The sequence below is a fragment of the Cyprinodon variegatus genome, unplaced genomic scaffold (assembly GCF_000732505.1).
Source record: "Cyprinodon variegatus isolate N-32 unplaced genomic scaffold, C_variegatus-1.0 Scaffold150, whole genome shotgun sequence".
Taxonomy (NCBI): Eukaryota; Metazoa; Chordata; class Actinopteri; order Cyprinodontiformes; family Cyprinodontidae; genus Cyprinodon; species Cyprinodon variegatus.
The window spans coordinates 372,168-396,807 of record NW_015150603.1 but is presented as its reverse complement, the minus strand read 5'-3'; the positions used below and the strand labels follow the sequence as shown (position 1 = coordinate 396,807).

The 24,640-nt window shown below is 40.9% G+C and overlaps 1 protein-coding gene across 1 annotated transcript in view; it reads right to left on the bottom strand.

Moving 5' to 3' along the window:
* Positions 1 to 1,647: 1,647 nt before the first annotated feature.
* The window catches only part of sik2 (salt inducible kinase 2), a 52,820-nt gene continuing 29,827 nt past the window's right edge, over positions 1,648 to 24,640 (bottom strand). The window contains exons 5-15 of the mRNA XM_015377269.1: positions 22,539 to 22,663; positions 20,064 to 20,187; positions 16,506 to 16,732; positions 14,282 to 14,434; positions 13,580 to 13,738; positions 11,669 to 11,900; positions 11,317 to 11,592; positions 8,412 to 8,569; positions 7,538 to 7,651; positions 7,261 to 7,352; positions 1,648 to 6,144 (exon numbers count right to left, since the gene is read on the bottom strand). Of these exons, the coding sequence (XP_015232755.1) occupies positions 5,499 to 6,144; positions 7,261 to 7,352; positions 7,538 to 7,651; positions 8,412 to 8,569; positions 11,317 to 11,592; positions 11,669 to 11,900; positions 13,580 to 13,738; positions 14,282 to 14,434; positions 16,506 to 16,732; positions 20,064 to 20,187; positions 22,539 to 22,663 (2,306 nt within the window). The 3' untranslated portion in view covers positions 1,648 to 5,498. The remainder of the gene's footprint in view (positions 6,145 to 7,260; positions 7,353 to 7,537; positions 7,652 to 8,411; positions 8,570 to 11,316; positions 11,593 to 11,668; positions 11,901 to 13,579; positions 13,739 to 14,281; positions 14,435 to 16,505; positions 16,733 to 20,063; positions 20,188 to 22,538; positions 22,664 to 24,640) is intronic.

Genomic DNA, 24,640 nt, shown 5'->3' with positions numbered 1-24,640 from the left:
GTTAATGAGGTATTGATGAGGAGGTGTAGTCATGGAGACGATGAGGTGTGGTTCTATGGGTGGAGCCTCTGAGGTAGAGCTAAAACTCGCTGGAGGGACAATGACTCAGAGCATGATTAATGTCTGGAGATTTAACAATGTTTGAGCCTGTTAGACAAAGTCACAAACAGCTGATGATGGGTTGAGATTAATTCATAAAATAACTTAAGCCCAAATGGCCCTACAACAAACAGGAGAAAATGTTACTTTAATGATGTGCAGCACTGCGTCCGACACCGAGCTGCTATTCACCCGTGTGTGAGCTAATTTCACCATTTCAGTCACTTTAACCCTCACCTGTCAGCTAACAAGCTCCTTTTTATTTCTATACACTAAAAAACAAACAAACTACCATTTAGATATTTATACCTGTACCTATAGGTTTACCTGATTGTGTCCAATGACAGCAGGACGAAAAACAATTCTGAAAGAGTAATTACTTGTTTACTGCAGTATATGAGTCATGCAGATGATTATGTAGGAAAAGCATGGCCACTAACCCCCCAAAGTCCATGACTACTGCTGCATGTCAGTCATGGAGAGTTTGCTTAAACATTCATTTGAGGACATGCAGGACTGAAGCAGATCCAAACTGATCATTGCAGGTGTCGCATTATATAAACAGGCCTGGTTACTGTAAATAACCAGGCAGCAGGTTTAGGTTCATCTGAAATATGAGGAACTCAATAAACACCAACAAGGCCTGAAAAAGAGGGATTAAAGTGAGTCATCGGGTATTGAAAGCAGCTGTTAGGACCTTAAAGGTATAGTGGAGGATTGTCACAATTTTTTTTATAAGACCGCTCTCTCCACTTGGAAAAAAAAAAGCATAATGTCCAACCTCTGTGCACGCTCCCGAGAAGGAACGCTTATTAAAAGCATGCGAGACTGTTAAAAATTTTTTTCGCAATGTTAGTGAAAATGGGGACGAGCACATAGGACAGCCTTACCTATTCATATCACTGGATTGATTGAAAATTAGGAGGACCACTTATTTTGAAAGAGAAAGAACATCCTCCACAACATCTTTGACTTTACAGCAGTTTGATTTTGGACTGTGATGCTTAGACATTTACAGCATAAGCTTTAATTTAAAGGGATCTTGAGTCAGTTGGTTGTTATAGGTGTTGGTAGGAGCTTCGGGACCGTCCCTCACCTTGGGCAAAATGTTGCTGCACGATTCCAGGTTTTCCACAGTTTATAACTGCATCTTCCAGGTGACACATTCCCGTTTACACCGCTGCAGCCAGAGGCTGAAGGTATAGGACTACTGGATGAGGTGACGATAAGGTTCCTGCACATTCTACATACATCTCTGCTGATTTCTATACTGCAGTCACTTAAAATCGCTGTGAGGAAGACAGGGTTAGTGATATGAAAGGATTAATAGATGGAATAAAAAGCTTTATTTATGGAGAAGTGGGCTTTTGAATTGAACAAACTGAAATCAATGGACAGCTGTATGGATAACAGGATAGAAGGACGATTAAAAAAACAAAGATTAAGAAATGGGAAAGGGATGGAGTGTTAAAGAATGGAGAAATAAATCAATGAGAGGAGTAGATGGATGGATCCCCAGATCTGCAAAGCACTCCTTTGATCCATCTAATTAACAAACACAAAACCCATGATTCCGTTCAATAAACCTTTTTAATCTCAACAGCAAGTTAGCTTATGTGTGGTCAACATCAATGAAGGTAAATATAAAACTGGATTTCTATTGATTGACTCTTTTTTCCTGTTTGTTTTTAATCAGCAGGAGGTGAAATTATGATACCTGGAAACACATCCACTAGAATCTTCATGACTTTAGTCCTCAACTACAGAAATATTGCTATAATACTTTAAAATGGCATACACAGATCGACCAGCTAGGAGAAAAAAAAACAACAGAGAAAAATAATAAAGAAGCTCCAAAACTCCACACGGTGGGTCGTACAGGGAAACTTCTCAAGGACTTTGGTACCTTTGGAAAACCTGGCTCTACTAACTTTCAGGAAAAAAAATACAATCATAAAAACAGAGAGGAAGTAATTGTAATAAAGTAAACGAAATAAGAGTCAAACCAGAAAAAGTCAATGGAACTGAGATTGAAAAGAAGTAAAAAGGCACACTGAACACTATTCAACAACTCCTCTGGGCGAGGATCACAACAGCCACCAAGAACACTCATCATAATAAACTGAAAAGTGTTTTTTTTCTCAGATTCCGATCGACGGAGCGTCACACTCAGTCTGGTCTTTCTTTGAAAGAAAATTTGTTGTTTTATTTTTGTCCATTACTGTTGGGGAAGAGAGAGGAGAAAGGTGTTTCCTCCTGATTGTGGTCCGTTTCATCTGCCAGGAAGCCGCAAATCTTTCCCACCTTTTTCTCCTCCCTCGCTACACCTCTTCTTCCTCGTCGTCATCAAAGTGCTCTAGTACTCAACCTTCAAAGATCAGTCTGTAGCCCCCCAGTGTTCCCTAAAAAAAGCCTCATAAATTTCACTTCACTCCTATTTAAACCCACAAGTTGGCCAAGAGCTTATTCCCTGAAACAAACTATGGCTGAATGATCCCAAACAGGCTGAGTTTAGAAGGAACTGTTGATACGACCACGGGCCTGCAATGCATTCTGGTCAACTGAGGCTTTTGGAAGCATTAGCAACTAGCGACCAAATACCTCAAAAGTGTTACTGTTAAGTCAACCTAACAAAAGGGCTTATAGTGTTATAGAGTTAGAGTCTCCGCTGAAGAAAAGCAACCCCACAGCATGATGGTGCCACCACCTAAAGTTACAGTGAGGATGGTGTTTCCTTGGTGATTACTACAGTACTTTATACTATTTTCCCAGATTGGATGGAAAAGAATATCTCAAAAATGTCAACAAGACATTTAAGTGGGAACAGCTAACATGTTGAAGGATCCCTGATCAGATTGGATCAAAAAAAAAAAAAAAGACCGTCCACATTTTTAAGTTTTTTGATTTCTCCAGCAGTTTCCAAAACATTCTCAAAATAGGAGTACAAAAAATCTTTATCATTTCGAAAAGTCTTCTCTATAAAAAGTTGGTTTATGATCTAACCACACTAATATCTGCTCCGTATATTAATCTATAATCTATCGCCATCTCTGCCCTGGATTGGCTTATGCTTTACTACATAAAGCGCATCTATAATCGTACCGGATTGCAGCTTAAGGAGAGTCTTTTTTTCCTTTATCTGTGAAAACATGAGTATACGTTTTTTGTAAGTATTTCTTTAATAATTCAAATTGGACAAAGTTTATGAACCAAAGATTCTAACAGAACTCCCTCTAAAAAAAAAAAACACACAAAAAATTTTTTTTTAAAACAAAGCACATCCATTTCTGCTCATAGATTGGATGTTCGGAAAGCCATCAGAATAGTCCTTTGTCTTCCTGAAATGTTTTTTATTAAGCTTGAAAATCCAACATTTTTCCATACTTATCCAGATTTGAAAGAAACCCCCAAAAACTTAAGTTAAGTTTCAGTGGTGGCAGCATCATGGTATGGAAATATTGTTCAGCAGAGATATGGTTGGAGTATATGGGAAAAGGGGCGGAGCTACACACAGGCCCCAATATGGACTTTAACAATCTAGTCAGAGCTACGATGAAATAAGAAAATGTATTAATATGTTTGAGAATTTTACATAACAATCCTTTCACTACAAGGTTATCTGCTACTTTTTTAGGTGGATCGCAATAAATCCTAATAAGATCCATGGAAGTTTGTGGTCTAAAAAAGACAAAAGGGAACAATTAAAATAACCTCTGGAATGTTACAAATGAGCATAACAGATCAATTTTGGATTGATTTACCTTTAAACTCTCCTACAATTACCTCTTGTTTCTGTCACCACAGATGGTTCAACTGTCAGTTTCCACTTTGGGTCGAACAAACGTTGGTCTGCTGCTGGATGCGACACCAAACCTTCCTACAGTTTAACCACAAACCACTGCAGGCCACGCAGTCTGGCAGATGGTCGCAGTTCAGTAATCTTAGCTCAACTGCTGTCATTCTGACCCATCATCTGTCAGAGTTATATCTAGTAGATCGAGTCTGAGTGTCGTTAAAGGAAAAAAACAAACAAAAAAAAAAAAAAACAGAAAACAACCTGAAAGAGATGTGAGAAAACAAAGATTCCCTGCCGGCTGAAGGATGCTGGGCTTCAGACGGGAATCTTCACTCAGGAGAATCTTGGAGCAGAGGAAGTAAACCAGAAATAATCTAAAAAACAAACACTGTGCAAAATGCTATTTTTTATCCACCTAAAACTCCCCATCAGCCGAGTACCTTAAAAAGACAACCTGTGATGCTTTCAGGGCAAAGACACCACTTCCTGTGTCTTTCAGGAAGATGTGGACAACTGAACAAACGTCCAACTTTTCCACTCAGTCCACCCTGCAACATCTCTAGAGCGAACAACAGTGAGATTATCTCCTGCTTACGTCATCTGCTCCGTCTACGTCAACTCCCGAAGCCCACAGCGGACCAATCAGAGGCTTCCGTTCACTACACCACCCCCCCCACAACATTCAGGATTAATATTGCTTCAGTATTGCCACAGAAACAGAGACACATGTTGAACTCTAACCCTCAACTTTAGGCGTTTAATCAACATCAGCCCTCATTTACCAGGCGAAGGCATGACCCACACTTCAGCTGAACTGGTAACCATGGTAACGGTTGAATTTGGGACAGCAATCAGTAGTGTTGAAAATAGCTCGAGATCAGTAGTTACAATTTATGAATCAAACGTCACAAAAAATAAAATAAGTGTCCTTAACGGTTGAGGGTATTTAATACCTGTTAGTTTATCAGTGATAGTGTTGAAACCTGTTTATGAGCATTATGACAGAAATGCACAAAAAAAAACAAGCTTGAATCGCCTGAATTCATGTCGATATTCATGGTACCGTGATAAATGAGGGCCATCTTCTCCTGCTCACTTTTTTTTCCCTCCATCCTCTCAAAACGAACCCAATATAAATCCACAGAAGTCTTTTTCAGAACCAGTCTTATTGTTGACGACCAGCCTTTGTGCTTTTGGTTGCCGTTCAGTTTCATGTCCCTAAATTAGTTCGCTTTCAAGCTATTTCTAGATGAAATGAGGATGTGCAGCAAACTCTCCGCCAGTCTCTTAAAACGGCTGGGCGCACGTGGCGACAGCAGCCTCACCGCGTCGGCACGGCGACGGGCCTCCTCCTGCCTTGCGGAGCGGTTGAAGACAAGAACAGGGGAGTAGAGGGAGAAAGGGAGGCAGGATGAGGGAGGATTTTGGTACAAATCTTGAGGCTTCTTACAACTAAGAAATGAAGTTTCTATTAGTTGCACAAAAATGAACACATCCTTCCCTGCTGCTACACTTCAGACCTCCACTTACATCTCCGTTCTCCCTGTTCTTAATTCTGTGTCGCTGTTTTAACACTGCTCTCTAATAACCTCCTTGGCATGGATCAGTTGACCATTACGAAGCCCTGCTGCGAGTCCACAGTCTCCATCATCTCGCTGTCCAGCAGAGAACCAGGCAGCTCGTTCATTCCCAGGTTTTCCGACTGGGCTGATCCAGCCAGAGCCCCAGGCATCGCTGTGGCCTCCGCCTCTCCTGGGGAAGGTGGTGGCAGCAAGGCAGGGTTCATGGAGAACTCGTACTGGTCTGGTGGAAGAGCATCAGGGGAGGGGCCAAGGGCCTGCTGCTCGCAGCCTGCAGGGAAACTGAAGCCCAGGCAACTACTGGAAGAATCATGAGACTGCTGGTGGTGGAGCTGGTGGTGGAGGTGGGCTCCATGAGGCAGATGTTGGGTGTAGTGGTGATGGCTCATGTAGGGGTCGTAAACCACGCCCTCGCCTGGCTCCATTAGGGGGCTCAGGCTGAGGGTGTGGCCGAAGGGGGAGGAGGGCTGAGGGCTGCCTTGCTGTTGAGGCTGAGGCTGGCCGCCAGCCGACATGGGGGGGCCCTGAAGGGGACCCTGAGGGGACGCAGGGTCCAGAGCAGGGCCGACAGGTGGGTAGGAGCCTTCAGCTATCTGCATCTGGTTGAAATAGGTCTGCAGCCCCATGCCCTGGGACTGCTGCTGCAGGTACATCCTCTTCTGGTTCAGTCTGAAAGGTTTATAGATGCTTTGAATTAACAACAATTAAACACTTTGAATAATAAACAATCAGGCAACGTAGGAAAATGTTACCCAAAAGCCATATTCTAACTCTAATCTAGATTTGCAAGCGGTCTCTTGCTGAACTGTTGCATGTGTGTCAGTTTTCCCAGAAAAGAAAACTTATCTAATGCAAAAGGGTAGGGAGAACGATATAGCTCCGTGGTCAGAGACGTCACCCTACAAAGGGAAAGGTTTATAATAATGTGTTTAGCGTTTGTGGAACTGAAACATCCCACTTTGCTTAAAGCTGCCCTGCAGATTAGAGTCACATGAAAGGCAAACAAAAACATGCTTGGCATGAAATCAGCAATGCAACATGGATGATGCTGAACAAAGCATAGAATCAGGCTGGTCAACTAGAGCCGCCTGATTTAAAGGTCTTAAATCAGATTTTCTCTTAGATCAAGTCTGAACTTTGACTAGGCCACTCTTCAACAGTTTAACCCTGTACTGATCTTCACCCTGCCCCACTCTGCTCACAGTACGATGCTTCCACCACCGTGTTTGACTAGGAATGTTGTCTTCAGGGTGATGTGCAGAGTTGGTTACACATCACGCATTTTATTTTACATTTAGGCAAAAAAAATTATATATTGGTCTCGACTGACCAGAAAACCTTCATCTACATCTTCACTGTTCTCTATACTTTCAGACTGTCTAATCTCACATCTTACTTTTGCCACTCCTGCATAAAAGCCAGATCAACTAACAGCTGTTCCTCTCTGCAGCTTCTCCAGTAGGTCTCTTTCGCTGATTTAATGCTTTCCTTCTCTTGGTTGCCAGTTTAGCTGCAGAGCCATGTTGTGGTTGCTTTCCAGTTTTTGATGATAGATTGAGAGCTGATAAAATCTTTATTTCTGACCTGTCTGCTGCCTAGCTGGTTCATACCATAATATCCCCATACAATATCCTAGAGTTTGTGATTGTGATGTAATAATTGCTAAACTGTGTAAGTGTTTGAACCCTTTTGTAAGGGTCAGCATGAATTGCATTAACGGAAACCAGAATTAAGAAAGAGGAGGAAACATAAAGTCAGGAATAGGGGGAGACATTTTTGTTTTACCTGTGTTCCTGTAGCTGCTGCTCTAAACTGCGAGGAGTCTCCTTACAGAAAATCTGACAGCTAGCAGGACTGTTAGCCAAGATGTTGGCCCTCTGGGCAAAACAAAAAAAAAAAATGAAAACAATGATCATTTGCAAAATTGATTCTACTCTTCAATCGTGTTAGTTAATTTTCTCAGTTTGTAAATGACAGAGGTTTAGTAAAGCAGTCGTTGGCTGCCGGTGATCAACATGTCTGAGCTTGTAGAAACGGTCAGAGTGAGTAATGGCGACTGTACCTGCAGTCTGTGTGTGAGGTACTGTGTTTCCAAACTCTGTCTGCGGGACAGGAGAGGCGGCTGGGCTTCACCTTGATACAAAGCTAGGCCCTCCTGCTGCTTGCAGGCCTCACCCTTTAATTAAAAACATAAAGCATTGGAAACAAAATCCTCACAGGCTCAGATCACAGATCCTCCTCATCCGCCCCCGTCAGATAATAAAGCTGTGTCAGGGTCTGGGCGCTTCATGTAGCTTAAATGAATTATCTTTGCTTTCTCTTGCGCAGATGCCTGTGTGGCGACTCATCGGCCTGATGCCTTTCCCTAAATGGCGTGTACCAGAGGGATTTCACATTAGGTAAATGGAATGAAAGCTAATTAAAAGGATGATGGGGCTTCAAGGGTCATAACCAACAAAGAGAAGCTTTATTGCATAATGAAAATGGACAAAAAAATAAACAAACACGAAAAACAAAACAAGAAGATCTCGTTTATGCTCATTTAGGTTTTGTTTACAGGAAACCAACAATTCGTTCCTTGAATAGTTACTGTTTTGTTGTGTGCGCCGCTGTGTGTATAAATGTGTGCCTTTTTCTGTGATTGTAGTTCTTGTCATTTCTATGGGTGAGTCCAAATGATTTCAACAATGGCTGCATTCATTTTGGCCGAGGCTCGGAACTCCAGGGGGACGGGAGACAGTAAACAAGTCAGAGTTGGCTGCCTCTCCTGGGGTTACACAACAGCCCGGCGGCTTGTGTTCGATTATTACTGCTTTTTTTTTTATTTTATTTTTTTTATCCTTTCTGTTAGATGTTAAATCTGGAGTGAAGCAGGGGATGAATCTGAGCGCTGATTATGAGGTAAATAAAGACTTTGGAGTGGGGAGAAAACTTACCTCCAGCAGGTTGTGCAAATAATGCTGTGGTCCCAGGAGGCCAGTGACACCCCCATCCCCAGAGTCCATCGGCCCCACAGGCATCTGGACCTTATTTAGCTCCAAGATGCCTTTGGTCCTCGCCAGGTTTTGGAGGTGCTGCCGGAACGCCACCAGACCTGAGAGCAGGAACCAAAAGGGATTGATATATATATATATAAAACTCCACCTATAACCTATGTAGGTTAAGAAAAAAAAGAACCATGTATCATTCTAATAATCCCTTTTTAATTTGCATTGCAAAAAACAAAAAACAACGCCCAAATAAAATTTTGTAATTTATGAAAAAGTGTAAACATGCAGGACCTTTTGAGAGCTAAACATGCAGCCATGTTTGTAGAAAACAATAAAAATAGCTGAATTCATGGGAATCCTGTATCTTTAAGCAAATCGAGTGGAAGAATGGAAGAACCAGAGGCGACAGTCAACATTGAGTTTTTAATTCTTTAAATCACCTCAGATAAATTATATTTAATCAGTAAAACTTGGGAAAAAAATTATAAGTAGACAACTATTGTTTCTACTAAATCCAAGGATTCTGGTTAAACCTCAATTTTTTTTTAACCACAGAGTGAATCTAAAGTGTATGGATGTAGTCCTTGGTTTGGGCTCTGCTGACTGAGGCATTGTTCCACCACAGCTTTAGCTTCCACTCAATTTCCCTTTGCCATGAAGAACACAAAACTAAAACAAATAGTGCAATTTTATGATTTATTCTCCTTGTGGGAGCTCTCTACTAGAGACTGCTGTAAATATAAACAGCAGCGTAATGCAGCGCTTCTACAGAGAAATAGAACACTTTGTATCTCTCTCATGTAATAAGCTTTGTTAGCTGTAATCCAAAATCAATCATAACAACAAGAGTTGAAATAAATAATTATGTAAATAATAATTCTATATATGAATAGAAATAATGACACTGTTTGAAGATGTTCTATTTAACAGAGGCATGCCTGTTGTGAGAATGAGAAAGATGATGGTATTTTTCTATATGGACAAAAACTAGAGGTGCTTTTATTTTGAAAGCCTGGAAGTTTCTTTGCTTGTGATAAAGGAAGCCTAAGAGCAAGAGACTAAGATGTAGGCTTAGATTAAGCTTATTGTGTTCTGAAAGTTTGGAGATAAATACATGCTGTTATTAAACTACAAGTTTCAGGTTCAATTGGTCAGAAAATTCAAAGATGGATTATTTTCACCACAGATCATATTTGAAGAAAAAAAAAAAGGATTTAGGAGACTCTAGTCTAAAAGCTTCAGTCCAAGTCAAATTTTGAGCTGTAATTTCTGCAAACTTAACTGAATCTCCATCTCTGGCTCCATCCTTTTGGAGAAACAAGCTTAATCCTCTCTGACGTCAGTCTGCTAAGGCTTTCCGTTGCCCCTACTGACACCGCTGTTGAATGCACGTCAGCTGTGTGTGTGTGCATATATGAGACAGTATAGCTGCAACTGTGTGTGTGTGTTAAAGAGCAAACAGCTCTAATAAGATCCATCCAGTTGTGACGAGCCACGGCTGAGAACGACAGGACCTGACTCACTGAGGTGGTGGGAGTTATTTAAAAACTGGAGTCAGCGTTCTGACGCAAAAGAATCCGGAGCATCAACACCCTCCAAAGAAGATTATGGAAAATAAATTAATAACTGCAAATACCAGCTAGCAGAGCACAGCGCAGCCCGTCAGAATGAAGCCAGGGAAGATGCATATTTTTAACTTAGCAATCCGCTCCACTTGGCCTTAATGCAAGTGGTTACCAACCAGAAGGCAAATAATTAAGCTAATAAACACAGATAAATGCAACTATGGAGCACAGATGTTTAACAACCCCCTCCTTATATTTTACCTCCTGTTTCCCTCTAATGTGCGGAAAAAAAAGAAGCAATCCAGAGACTGAAATTTCTGGAATAAAAAGTGAAAGAGGGAATAATGGTGAAGAAAGGTGAGGGGCGTGCTAGGGACAGGAAGGAGGGAGGGAGAGAGAGAAATATGTGGGCTGAAACCTTCAAATGTGTGTCTGATTCACCTTGTGAATCATCACCGTTGTCGTCGTCAGAGAAACGGAGTGGATGAGAGACGAGAAGAACAAGCAGGAGAGGAAAAAAAAGGCGTGTGAAAGAGGAGGGGAACAGCACTGAGACTGTACACATACATGAATATCATCTTTGAAACGTGTTTCTGAGTGTGTTAAAGGGTAAAGTAGCAGCTGTAGGAGCGCCTTCACCAGGATCAAAGTTCCTCCATGTGCAAGTTGAGGCTTAAAGCCTCAAACTTGGCTCCCGCCAATACAAATCTTTTGTATTGGCAGGAACCTGAATGCAACGATACAGAAGGACTACAGAGACCATAAGCAGGTGTTAAAATATCTTGTTATATATCATGTTAGAACAGCTTTAATTGTTGCTTTTAAGTCTGAAAGACCCTCCATTCCTAGATCATTAACACCATGCACACTAAAGGTGCATTTATACTGTTTTTTTTTTTGGGAGAAAGGGGAAAAAAACCTCCAATAAAATATCAGGTTAATCTAAAAAAAAAAAAGAAAAAAATACTCAGCTGACATTTTGCTCTATGCCTTTGGGACAATGCAATTATACAGGCAATTCTCTATTGAACTGAGTTTGTGAAACTGCTAAGAATGTTCTGCATAGATATGAGACAAAAGAACTGAATAGTTTAGCTGTACAAAGCTTTCCGACTTCAAAATCTGGAACTAAAGCGACAGCTCAAACTAAGTGTGGTTCTGCTGAACAGTTAAGAGCAGTCAGTATCTTTCTGCAGAAGAAAATGAACCCTTAAAAGAACAAATGATTTTACACTTTAAGGGTTTATGAATAAAAAAACCTAAAACTAGTACTAGTTATCTCTGACCTTGTGTGAGGGAGGTATCGGATGCGCGGCGTCCTTCTCTGAAGCTGATTGGGGAGCGGTTGTGCGTCTCCCTGTGCTGGGATGTCAGTGCAGCCATTGTTGGGTTCGGAGGCCTGGCCATCATGAAAGTTGCAGGGCTGCTGGCTGGCATCACCTCGCCGAGCGAGGGAGAGTCTTCCAGCAGGCCGAGGTCACTATGCACAGACCCCATGTCGTAGCCGATGTCTGAGTCAACGCTTCCCATAGATGGATTGTGTCCCAGAGCGAAAAATTTACCTGCAAAGAGGCTTTCTAGTGAGATCAGAGACCCTGATGGACAATTACTCCCTTAACGCAGAGGCAACAACCAAACCTTGATTTGAAGGTCCTGGCTGGTTGGTGACCTCAGATAGGGTGTGCCGCCGTTGGCCAAATCGAGCTGTCTGATAGGCTGAAAGCAAGTGGGCGGGATCATCCTCTGCATCCGGCTCTTCAGTCTCAATACCCTCATCAATCGATGTCTCCATCATGTTGCTGGGTGACGAGGTAGAGGACTTGCGGAGGACAGTGGTGGGAGGGAGGGGGTCTAAGAGGCAGCCGTTCACCTGAGATAGAGATGGAGAGAGAGAGTGAGCAACAGGCTACACATCTAAAACAGTAGGACAGGATATAAAAGCTCCAAACTGAGAACAAAATAAGACGAGGACCGTTTACACCTCCTGACCTTTTTCACATCATCACAGGTTCATCATCACAATTACAGTGTCTACCTTCTCTGAGGTCTCATTTGAGGGTTGGTCTGCTCAGCTGACCATTAGCTTTCTGCCACAAATAGCAATTTCTACACAAGTCAAAACATTCAATCAAGCCCTCTTCTGCCACATTACTACTCTATCCTCTCTATGGCTCATAGCTAACGGCATGCAGGAGCTCATAGGACAGTCTTTCTTCTTGCTAGTTTTTTTTTTTAAACAGTTCCTTTCACATGAGTCGTGGATCTCATTAGGTTTAAGCTCTCCATACCAAGCCGGTATGAGTTTTTTATTGTCATATGATGCATTGAAATAAGCTACGCAGATCTTTTCAGGTCTGGGTTTGAAAATCATGGATCCCTTTTCCTTCCACTCTAAATGTAATTTTCATGCTAAGTGGATCAATCAGATAAAATGTTCATGCTAAGTGGATAAATCAGATAAAACACCAATAAAATATATTGAGTTTTGTGGTTGTAATGTGGGAAGATGATTTAGATGCATGCAGCCACTCATACAGATCATCTGTTTGCACTGCTGCAGCATCAAGAAAGCCTGGTGTTGATCTACAGAGCAGCTCTGCCCATTTCCACATCTGCTCTCTTCAGTGTGCTGAGATAGGAATGCGGTTATCCAACAGACATGCACTCAATAAAAGAAAAAAAAAAAAAACACATCAAGATCCAAGAAAGAAAGTAAGAGTTCAGTCATAGGGGGATACAGAGGTGAAACGATTGATAGGAGCAGAGACTGAATGAACTGAATGAAAGAGAGATGGGGAGTAAAAAAAAAAAAAAGAAACAGGAGGATGAAGATCGCCTAATGCAGAGACAAAAAAAAAAAAAAGAAAAAAAGATTAATCCGCTCAGGGGCGGAAAGACTGGGTGGCGGGAAGATAGCAGAGGGTAGCGCAGCAGCATCCTGTCCATGTGTGTTCACTCTGCTCCACATTAGGTCACATCATCACCACAGGACCGCTTACATAACCAGACTCCATTCACTCAGATAAGATGCCCCCTTACTCACACACAAACATTGACAGAACCACAAATCAGTCCTTTTTTATTGAGGCTAAAAAAGGACTGGGGGGCGAGATGGAGAAGATAGCCTCGACTGAGTGCTTGGTGCAAGCCTGGAGGAGTGTGAAACAGACGAACAGTATCCATGTTCTGTAATAAGAGGTCAGAGGAACATGAGGCCTGGTGGTAAAGGTCACTTGTTGGCATTGACGGAAAGGAGAGCGCTCCGTGTCTGGTGGGGGGGTGCAGGACAGGCTGCTGTCCTGTTCGATGGGAATGCCGGCTGAGTGCTTACATAAGAGGACATGTCAGCTGCGCTCAGGCAGGTTGACGCTCCAAACCTCAAAGGAGTCTGGTGCTCAAACGCACAACCACAAAGCACCTCTAATTTAGCCAGAGCTAAAACAGTTAGCAAAGGAAGTCACAGGCTGAAAATGACTGCTACAACTAAAACCTAAAAAAAAAAAGGGTGAATTAGGTAGAGAGACAACACACTTATTTCCTTGGACCTACTTTGGGCGTGCTGATATCTTCTACCATGAAATTCTGCTCCAGGGGAGATGGGGTCTGGACAAAGGTGCAAGCGTCGGAACTGGGTTGGGGAATGGCGGGCGGACGCAACAAACGTACACCCTGCAGGGGCAAGCCCACCTGTGATGAACCGCTGGTCGACTGAAGTAAAAAAAATACAAAGACAAGTGTTAAAAAAATAAATAAATAACTTTACAGGAAATGCTGGGGGGGGGCTTAAGCAGAATGTAAATAAAATAATATTCATTAATCCTCTTGTAAATGTTTAAACTGTAAAGTGAAGAAAGCCATTACAATGTTGTATAAGACCAGATATTTCAAAGCAGAAACCATTAAACATGCAGTCATTCTCCCCAGTAGCTCTATATGCAACTTAAAAACTAAAAGCAAAGGGTTAACATAGAAAACCTTTGCAGTAGATTGAATTTTAAAAGGATCTTTAACAGTGATGCAAATTAAAGACAATCTTCCCTAGGATGTGAGAAGTGAATAATCAAATTGAGGGTAACACATTAAGATCAAGGCTGGCAGAGAAAGAACAAGAGAGAGAGCACAGAAGAGGTGGATAAATAAACCATTGGGCCGTCTCTGTCCATTTGTTCCAGGGTGCAGGTGTGAATAACACAGCTTTGATCAGAGAGGCATAGATACTAATCAGTGCGCATTATTCAGTTCAGCTGTTACCTTGATGACGGTTTGTTCAGCGATGGTGCTGGGCCGCCGCTGACGGGCGTCCAGCCGCTGTTCAACGGGGAAGCTGCAGCGATGCGCCTTGAGCCGTTCCACCAGCAGGTAGTAAATAGCAGCAAAGTGGTTGTAGCTTTTGTTCTGCAGAGACTGGAGGATGACAGACAGGATAAGAGCTGAAGTCTGCATATGAAGTTCATCCAAGTTCACCCTCTTTTCTTCTGCTTCTTTAAGATGACTTAACTGTGACAGCTTTAAAGATGTGATGAGATTACTCTTTAATCATCCCCGTGTGAAAGTGGGTTATTGTAGAAGACGGAGAGCGGAGGGAGGATAAAAATACAGTTCAGAAACTGCGTATTAAAGGAGCATACAGCACAAAAAGGCCAGGGTATGAATAATTTACTGTCTGGAAAGAAGACTGAAAACAGCATGCAGGTTCATATAATCCTCACAGAGCTTCAGCTGGTGGGAATAATTCAGACTGGGATGCCATCACATCTTAACCAAGTTAAGTCACTGTGTTCTCCCCATTATCTATGTCTAGCTCTCTTCAGCCAAACATCCCGTACCATAACACTTCCCTCGCCATGCTAACAAAAACAATTCAGTACCCTTTTGATCAAAAACCTTCTTCGTCTCTGTACTCCTCGCTTTCCTTCATTTTATCAAGTGAAAAATAATTTATTTTGCCAAATGAAGTAGCCAAAAATATCAGTGAATCACAAGTACTGAATACAGGAACCAATTATCCCAATAATGTATAAAAGTGTGATAAAAAATGATTGAATCCGTTGGATAAGAGCTGTAATAAACTGGTTCTGTAAGGTGGGTTTGAATTGAGGAGGCCCTTTGGATTCACAGAGCTCAGACTGCTATGGCCGCTTTAATAGAATAAAACAAACAAACAAAGCATGATCAAAGTAGTTTTTTGATCAATATGGAGAACATTTGAGTAATGGGTGTGGATGCATGTTGCATTAGTATGGCAGTTAGGAAGCAACTGACATACTCATGCAATATTAGTATGGATGGGTCCAGTACCAGCATCCTAAGGATTAACTATTCCCAAACTAAAAGGAGAGGATGGAGAAGTTTGAAAGCACAAGAGTTAATTTCTTTTTTGTTTGGTTGTTTTATTGTTGTTGCTTTTTTGTATTTTAGGACCACAGTGGTACCAAATGAAAAAGCCTGATCAGTCATATTAACAGAAATAAACAAAATGACGCATCAAGATCTGATCAAATCTGATATAAACTTAAGCTACAACAAAATGTAGCATAGAAACAAGACAAAAAAAGCATGACTCCAGATACTTTAAATTTGGTTCAACTGTCCCTCCCCCTACATCTATTCTAGTAGCTAAAGCCTTTTATTTTTTATTTTTACAGTGGTGCGCCAAACTCAGATATACAAATTATATATACAAACATGTATATTTCTCCATTTCTGACCAAATCTCTGCTTTCTTTGCCTCTACTGACAATAATTTGTGCCTATATCAAAAATATGATGATGACCTATGAAATGGTCAACTTGTTTTTATATTTTAAAGAAATGTTGAGGAAACAAAGATCACATCAATATCACACAATTTATGCAAACTAAATTTGAAAAACATTTTTATTTTAATTCATCACCTTTATCATTTTTTGATTTGTCCTTATTAAATCTACAGTAGTGCAGAAATTACAGCAGCTGTGTCTGCATACTGGACCCTCACTGGAGGTTTTTGTGTTGCATATAAATTTGTGTTACATAAATTCAAACCTCTAAATCAGTGGTCTCCAACCCTGGTCCTCAAGATCTACTGTCCTACAGATTTTAGATGCATCCCTGCTTCAACACAGTTGAATCAAATGATTGATGACCTTTTCAAGCCATTCATTTGATTCAGCTGTGTTAAAGCAGGGATGCATCTAAAATCTGTAGGACAGTAGATCTTGAGGACCAGGGTTGGAGACCACTGCTCTAAATAAATGATATATACATATAGAAAAGATTTCATGTTTTATCCAAGTGTCCCATTTTGCAAATAACTATTAGACATTTTAGGGTTTATTAACAAAAAATTACCTACAGTAAAGCAAAGAGTTTAACATACAACTTGGCTCCAAAAAAAAATCACCATATTATATGATGAACAACAAACTATAGTTAACCTCTTTACAGATATGACCTTGTTGGATTGAATGTGACTATAGCGTAGCCTGGCCCTTACCTCTATGGTCTTATGCTGGTCGATGCCGAGGCTGTGCATGAGGCGGAGGACCTGCTCGCTGTACTCTCCTACACCCGCCTCCCCCTCTGCCGACAGAGGCTGCTGGTACAGAACAGGCCTCTGGACGGGGACATCCAGAGTCATCCATTTGTGCTCCTTGATCTGGGCCACAGACAAACGTTTGGATGGGTCCAGTACCAGCATCCTGCGGATCAGGTGTTCACAGTCTAAAAGGAGAGGATGGAGAAGTAAGAAAGTTGCTTTCTACTGTGGTATCAAATAAAAAAGTCAGATTAGTTCTACAGTACAAACCATGATTAATAGAAATAAACACCACAAAGTAACACCAAAAACTTAAGATCTGAATAATCTGATGTAGTCTTTCTTTGCTCCCAACATTTCCCTGTTTCCTTCCCTCCTAATGAGAGCTCTTCACCTCTAGTTAGTGGCTTGATGAGTTTGACGTCAGACACAGCTGGTTTGGTAACAGGATTACAGTTCCCCTGGCTGCGTCCTGCATTCCCACCTGTCGCTCAGCGTTTACTCAACCATTGTTTTCTTTAACCATAACCGGGGGAAAATTAACTGAAATCCCTGCAATAATTCTTTAGCTACACAACCTAATTCATAACATTTTGAATTGTCTGAAATTTTGAATTTTTACTGAAAACAAGACAGATTTTTTTTAATGAACAGCTGTTGTGCACCTAATGGAAAACCATTCATCTTTATACCTTTTAACAAAAACATATGAAACTGTTACCTTAGTAATTATTGTAAAAAAAAAATAATAATAATCCGTACAAGAAAGACCACAAAGCTGAAGTTCAAGTCTGATTTACGGTTTCTGATTGTATCACAACATACGCATCTGGATCAATTAAATCAGCTTCACTTCAAAATATAGCTATGAGGTTTACGAGGATTTTACTTCAGAGAGTAATATTTGATTCAAAACAAAGTTTGTTAACTTTAATACCTTTTTTTCCATCTTCCAACTTTTTTTAAGAGGCACACAATTTAAAGTCCAGTTTAGAATGTCAGATGTATTTAGAGGCAATAAAGAGAAAAGAAGGAAAAACAAAAGCAAAGCAGAGGAAAAAAAAAAAGTTTGATTGGGAGTGCATTTTAGTGAATCAAAAACTACAAAGGGGAAAGAACAGTGATGTGAAACATGTTATTCACAATAAAAATATAATTTGTTAAAGAAGTTGAAACAGGACTGGTGCTTAATGAGGCAGATAGTAAGAAGGATGATTGTAATGAAGCAAAGCTGCTTAGTTTGATCCCTTTAAAGTTTCAAACATTGTTATTTAACATGTTCAGTTTGGAAATGCTTCTTCTGGAGATCTCAGAGTTCGGTTCAAGATCTATATTTTCTAGGGAACGCAGACTAACTACACTAAACACAAACTGTGAATGTTCACCAGCTCAAACAGAAAGTCTCCTCTGCTCCTAAGGTAAATAATTATTGACCAGACATAGAAGGAAGGACAGAAAATGATTCTTCTTTTTATGCCTTCTTATATTAAAGCTCTTAGATAAGATAAGGAATGCTGTTATTGTCCCACAGTGGGGAAATTTGGGTGTGAGTGGCAAAAACGGGTAGATGAAAGAAGAAAAGATTAGATCAGAGACTGAATAATATTTTTTCTTTTAACAAAAGTGACAATTAATGTAATAAAAACTCAATTGTTATGAAATGTATTAATTTTCTGATCTTGAAAAAAAGCAGCATAACTTATTTGAAGCTCAAGGGCCCATGTGCCAACAGGAACTCCCTGATGGATAAACTCCTCAATCTACCTGCTGGTCTGCCAACGTCTCCATTCAACATGTTTTCTACACCACTAGTTCAGCCAAGTCAAATTCATCCTCCCCTTCGGCTCATAAACAGTTTGACCTTCAGTTCAATATTACTCTCAACTCCATTTTGTTTGCAGGTTGTCAGCTGCAAACTGTTTTAAGACAATTTTGCAATGTTATATTTGTTGTACCGAAAGGGAACCTACACTTTTTCTGCAGCCATGCTTCTGGAAACGGTAAATACCAGAGCTTTTGCTTCACTGAACAGCAACGCTAAAACTGTGTAAACTTGCTGCCACTTTAAATCCATGCCGCTGCATGGCTGATTGACCGACGCGTCTTCCTTTGAAAAAACACAGCACCATCATGACCTAACCACAAACCCATCTAATTTAATGCCTTAGTGGGGTAGAGCTGTGGAAACCTGTCAGGCGGAGGGGAGATAAAACCAGCAGAGCTCATTGAAAAAAGGTATCGGAAAGGAAGGGAGGACAGGACACATGGGAAAGTTAGGGGAAAGAAGGAGCAGAAAAATTAATGGATAGGAAAGGTCGGAAGATGGACAAGAGGAAGGGAAGGAAGTAATGCTCACTAGGAGTGAAAAGGCAGTTAAGAAAAAGGATGGAGGGAAAAATGGAAGTAAGGAAATAAGGAAGAAAAGAGGGACAAAACAGAGAAATTGACCAGTTAGAAGGAAGGAATGAGGCATGAACAAAAAATTACAATGAAAGAAGGAAGGAAGGAATGATAAACAGAATGGAGGGAAGGATGAGGAAGTAAGGAGGACAGAGAGTAAAAGGACAAGACGAAGTATTCAAGGAAGGAAACGGAATAACATTTGGATAATGAGAAACGGATACAAGCCTTGAAATGCAAATATTTTCTCAAATGGAAAAAAAATAATACTGCAATTAAACTCCAGACTTTTCCAGGCTGTAATACTGATGTTGGGAATAATTTAAACAAATCGGTGAAACTGAGAGCTGAAAGTTACTGTAGAGCAAGGAGACATGTTGTGTGGTTGATAAGTCCTCGGGATGATGTGTTCTGTTGAGAGTTTCCAGCGCGGTGCAGGGCTGTGCCGCACACCGTGGCATTAGTCAGAGGCAGCGATGAGAGAAAACAAGATGGACTGTTTCTGGATGAAGTAATCAGCACACTCTGTTCCCCCCTGTTTCAGGGAGCGGGGGGGTCGGACTGAGGGAAGGGAGGCGGGTTTGAGTTTCATTTTGGCCCGTGGAGGTGAAATTTTCACTCCTACATTCTCTGCATGACTTGTAAGAAACTAAACACATACAACAAGTCCTTATTGAAGACTTGAGTCTCAGATCTAATACAGGGGAATGCAGACGGACAGGAAGAGGTCTCGCGGGTCGGTAGGGTGACTCAAACCAATGTGCAAACTCTGCTATGAGCTGCTGGAGGGCTTCACTGGCTCTTCACCATGTTACATAAACAGCTCCGGCTCTGGACTTAATCTGCAGCCAGCGAGCTAGCAGAGCCGTTAACAGCATGGCTGCTCAGACAGCCTGACTCACTGCGCAGCCTGCACGCACACAGAACTCTGAAAAGCCCCGGACAGCCCCAAAATGAATCCCTGCTTCAGATGAACACAACTAGACATCATCCTGCTTGTTGCAGCTGTAAGACTGAGACGTTCTTTTGGCATTTACAAACTTGGTTACAGACATGTTTTCTTTTCCTTGTTTTAGATGCAGCCTCCAGCAAAATGCAAGGTTTGCCACCTCTCACCTTCAGTCATGAAGTAGGGGATGCGAAACCTTCCTTCCAGGACCCTCTGTCTAAGCACAGGCAGAGAGGGCCCATCAAAGGGCAACGCGCCGCACACCAGCACATAAAGCACCACCCCCATACTCTGCAAAACAAGATGGAAGCAGTGAGTTTGGGTACAACCAGATTGATTTTTCTGCTAGGTTCAGGTGTGGATCTTGTTGAAAACCCATTGATTATGTTTTCTGATTGTGTTTATGACACCATGTACTTGAGCAAAGTTTTGAAGCCATTTCGAAGAATTTTAGGACCACATCGTCGCAGATCCTTCCTATCCAACAGAGGGTTTTAATGGGCAACTTTTACATATTCATCTTATGTTTTTTTCCTCACCACTGCCTACCAAGCAGTTGTTACCAATGTTACACCATAAAAACAGATTGCTTCAGCCAAAATGTCAGTTTGCTGAAGTTTTGTGAGTATTTTCTTTCATTTAAACCTAAAGGTGAGAGCTTCAAGTTTAACTCCTCCCTGCCAGTGACTGGTGCACTCGTCTTCGGTCTCTCTCATTCTGTAGTTTAACAGCCAGTTGCCTTTGGTTAGCATTAGCAAACATTTAACATTCCTGTTTAGAAGAAAAGTGGTAACCCTTTCTGATCCCCTTTCCCTCCAACGCTTTAAAGCTCGACTGATCTTTACATATTTTTTTTTTTCTTTTAATCTTGAATCTGATAAATGTAATGCTGACAGGAAGCCATCTCTCAGCTGTATCACTGAACTCTGCCTCACGACTTTGGCCTACTATTCCTATTGGTGCAGAAACCTTTTGCTTCAATGTTGACATCATAACCAGGAGTAAATATTTATATACTTTGGACTCGTGAGAATTTATAACATTTATATATGATTTTTTTTTTCCATTAAAGATTAATATTTTCAGACCGCACAACTCTTGACATTCTGTGGATTTTTTAAAAATATTTTTTTTTGAAGAAAAAGTTGTAGCAATGACCTTTAAAGAAAATCCTCCATTGTCAGAAACGGTGTGATGTTAATGTCAGAGATCTGGTCATTTCCATGTGCATTTACCCCACGGCAAGTGGGTTTTACTTTGCCACCGTGTCTTACATGATGTCTACACATATCCAACCCTGAGCTATCTCTATAGTTATGCTGCTATAGGCTTAGACTGCTGGAGGACATAGGGACCCCTTTTTCATCATTCTGCTTCAATCTGTCACTTTTTCCCACTCTGCAGAATTTGTCAGTTCAATCTCTAATGCTACCTTCATCTGTTTTGTTCCGTTTGGCTTTGACTCCATACTGGAGAGAAATATCAGCTGTGCTGCTGCCATCAATGCCTTTGTTTATAGATGTTCGAGATTGGCCTGTTTTTTCAGTGTAGTCCTGTTTCTCTAACTGTTACTGGCTACATGTGCTCTCTTCATCCTCTGACATGGGAGCTGGCTGGGAGATCATCTGCCTGGCTGTGTGGCAGGTTGACAGTACTCTTCTTCTGCCTCCTTGAGCCCCAGCCGGCCTCGGCAGATGGCCGCGCACAGTGAGCCTGATTCTGCTGGAGGTTTCTTCCTGTTAAAAGGGAGTTTTTCCTCTCCACTGACGCTTCAACTGTATGATCTGGTTGAATTATAAAGTGCCTCGAGATTAAGTCTTGTGAATTAACGCCATATAAATAAACTAAATTGAAGTGAATTCTTTCTCACAGTTGGACAGTCAGATACCAGGTCACATAGAATCTGAAAAGCTCTGAGTGTTTATCCGATTTTAGCCCAAATTTGATCCAGAGTCCAAGCAGTTATTAGAAAACTCCATGTTTACATTTGTGATGGTAGGAAATAACAGACTTTTCCTGCTTTCTTTTTAACTGGTTGGCATAAATATGATAGAGAAGACAAAAAGTCTTCATCCAGCCTTTTTTGTCACATTTCCATTTTAATGATTTTATTATCACTCAGGAAAGATATAGATATGGTCTCTATAGCTGAGCAGCTATTTTCTTGATACTTTTCTAATATGTGAAGGTCAATCATCTGAACTACTTGAAAAGGAAAAAGAGGCTAAGAGTTATGGTTCTATGTATCATGTCATATGAATAAATTATGTAAACAGATAACCAGAGTTGATAGCTGCTTGCTCCTTTATTCCGTACTCAACTTCCTAAAGTAAACAGAAGTAATTCTGTTGGTCTTAGGTTTGGTTCTGTCCCTTTAGAGGGTGTTATTAAAGGGGCTCCTTTCTGGAGTCTGACCACAGAAGGAAAGTCTGGTCAATAATAGGTCAGGCTGGAAAACTGAATAGATGAATGGGAAATTGATTGAATTATAACCTTTAGTAAATGTTTCAGAATTTCCTTAGTCAAAGTATAATTTTTGGATATATTAACTGATTTTCTGAGTTAGCAGTTTATCATCTTCCCATAATAATACAGAGAAAAAGCAAAACCTGTGTCCTCTGTTAGGTAATGGGTCATCTTACCCAGATGTCCAGCTGTGGTCCCTCATACTGCTGTCCCTCGAAGACTTCAGGGGCAGCATACGGTGGGCTGCCACACCATGTGGCCAGAGGCTCCCCAGGCTGGAAGAAGTTTGCAAACCCAAAATCTACACGGGGGTGAGAAGTGAGAATTTTTTAAATAATAGAAAAAGAAAACAAAATAATTGGTTAACAATGAAACAATACATATAAATATTCTATGAAATGAAAGAAAAAACAAAAAATCACATCAACCAACATACAGAGTTGCTTAAACATCAAGTATCTGTGTGGAGGTTTTGCGTAACGCAGTTTGAAATCCACATTCTTGCACACTGAGGAAACAGGCCGCTGTATGAGGCAACCTCCCCTTGAGACCAACATTAGGTCACTCATGTGGGCTCCCATTGGATGTGTGCAGAATGGATTTAAACCTGATTTTTATCTCCAAAGAACAGAGGGAAATATTACAAATACACTCAGAAGTCACATCTGTCTTTCATTAAAATCCAGTCAAACAATCCAGATCACAGACAACTGCATCTCTTTTTAAAGACTTTACCTCACTTCTCTTGCCTCTTATCTCTGCTAAGCACCAATCTTTTCTCGTTAATAATAAAATCAATCTTTTGTAACTTTCAATGAGCCCCTGGTTTTATTCTATGATTTATCACCCGTTAAAAGAAAATATGAAAAACTTCCAGCTTAGTAATTCATTATCAATGGAGGCTGTCAGCAGACCAGACATGTGCACTTTAGCTTCCATCCCCTCCCTAGTTCCATAATCTACAGCAGTTACATAACCAAATAGAAAAATGCACTGAAAAACAAACAAATAAGAGATAAAAAAAGACTAAATCTGTCTTGCATAATGGGGTTGGAAGTGGTGTTGGATCACGCTCTATACGCAGTGTGACAGAGTCCAAGACGGCATGAAACAAACAATGTAGAGCAAATCAAACTGACCATTCAACCACAGCAACAAAACACACCAAATTACCCCCAAAGCCTAGAAATGGAGTGTTGTTGGATGCAATTTTTGAGATTTAACGTCTAAAAACTAACGTGGCTGTCTATAGATCTAAAAGAAATATGCAAAGCCTCTTTTTCGTGCCTCTTTGTCTCTCTCTCTTTTGATTTTAACCGAACAGAAAAGGGCTGATAGCAATCCTTTTCTTTCTCAGAAAAGATGCAGGAGGTTCAAGTACAAATGCATCTCTAAATCAGATTTGAGAGATTATCAGACTGCGGAAATCCAACAGCAGATGAGAGCCATAACATTTAATTTGTACAACGCAGGTGGCACCAGGTGCAAAATGAAGTAGGAAGTGGAAGTGGTGTGACATGCCGACAGTCTGATGCTGCTGCTGTAAAGGTGAGCAGGAAGATCCAGGCAGAGCGGAGAGCTGCAGCTGGTTTATAGTCAGGAGCTGTGACCCATTTCATGGAGCTGAATACTGAGCAGACGGGTTGACGTCAAACACTCCGGCTCGCTGCAGGATACCAATAGCAGTGTCTGCTCTACAGGAAGGGTGGGTGGTGGTTTTGGATCTGGGGACTTGGGTGGCGCAGTAGCATTAGCATAATATCTGACGTGTTGCACTGGAAAAATTGTTCACCTTGCACTGTATGAATGATATCATGCTGCTGTTACAGGGCAGATTACAGCAGGTGCAGATTTAATTACTGTGGAAATGGAGTTGGGAGTGCGGTAGATAACCATGTTAGAAACGGATCATCCTTTGTTTTCTCCTCACATTGTTAAAATACCTAAAACTTCAGCCACTTTGTCTCCTACTCCTCCAGCAAATTCTGATTTAAACCTCAATACAACCCTTTAGATGCACATTATCAGGTTTAATTAAATGCAAGCTATTTCTAACATGGGAATTTACTATAGCAGCAAGGCTTTATAATCCATAGGCACCCATCACCATATAAAAACCTTTGGACCTCAAAAAAGATGAGCCAAGAATCCCATCATGGAAAACAAAACTAGAAAAAATTGCTTCATTTTGCAGAATTTAGATTCTAGATAGAATAAACCCTCTAACCCATTAATAATATGTTTTGTACACATATTTTGGAAACTGTAAATTTGTGTA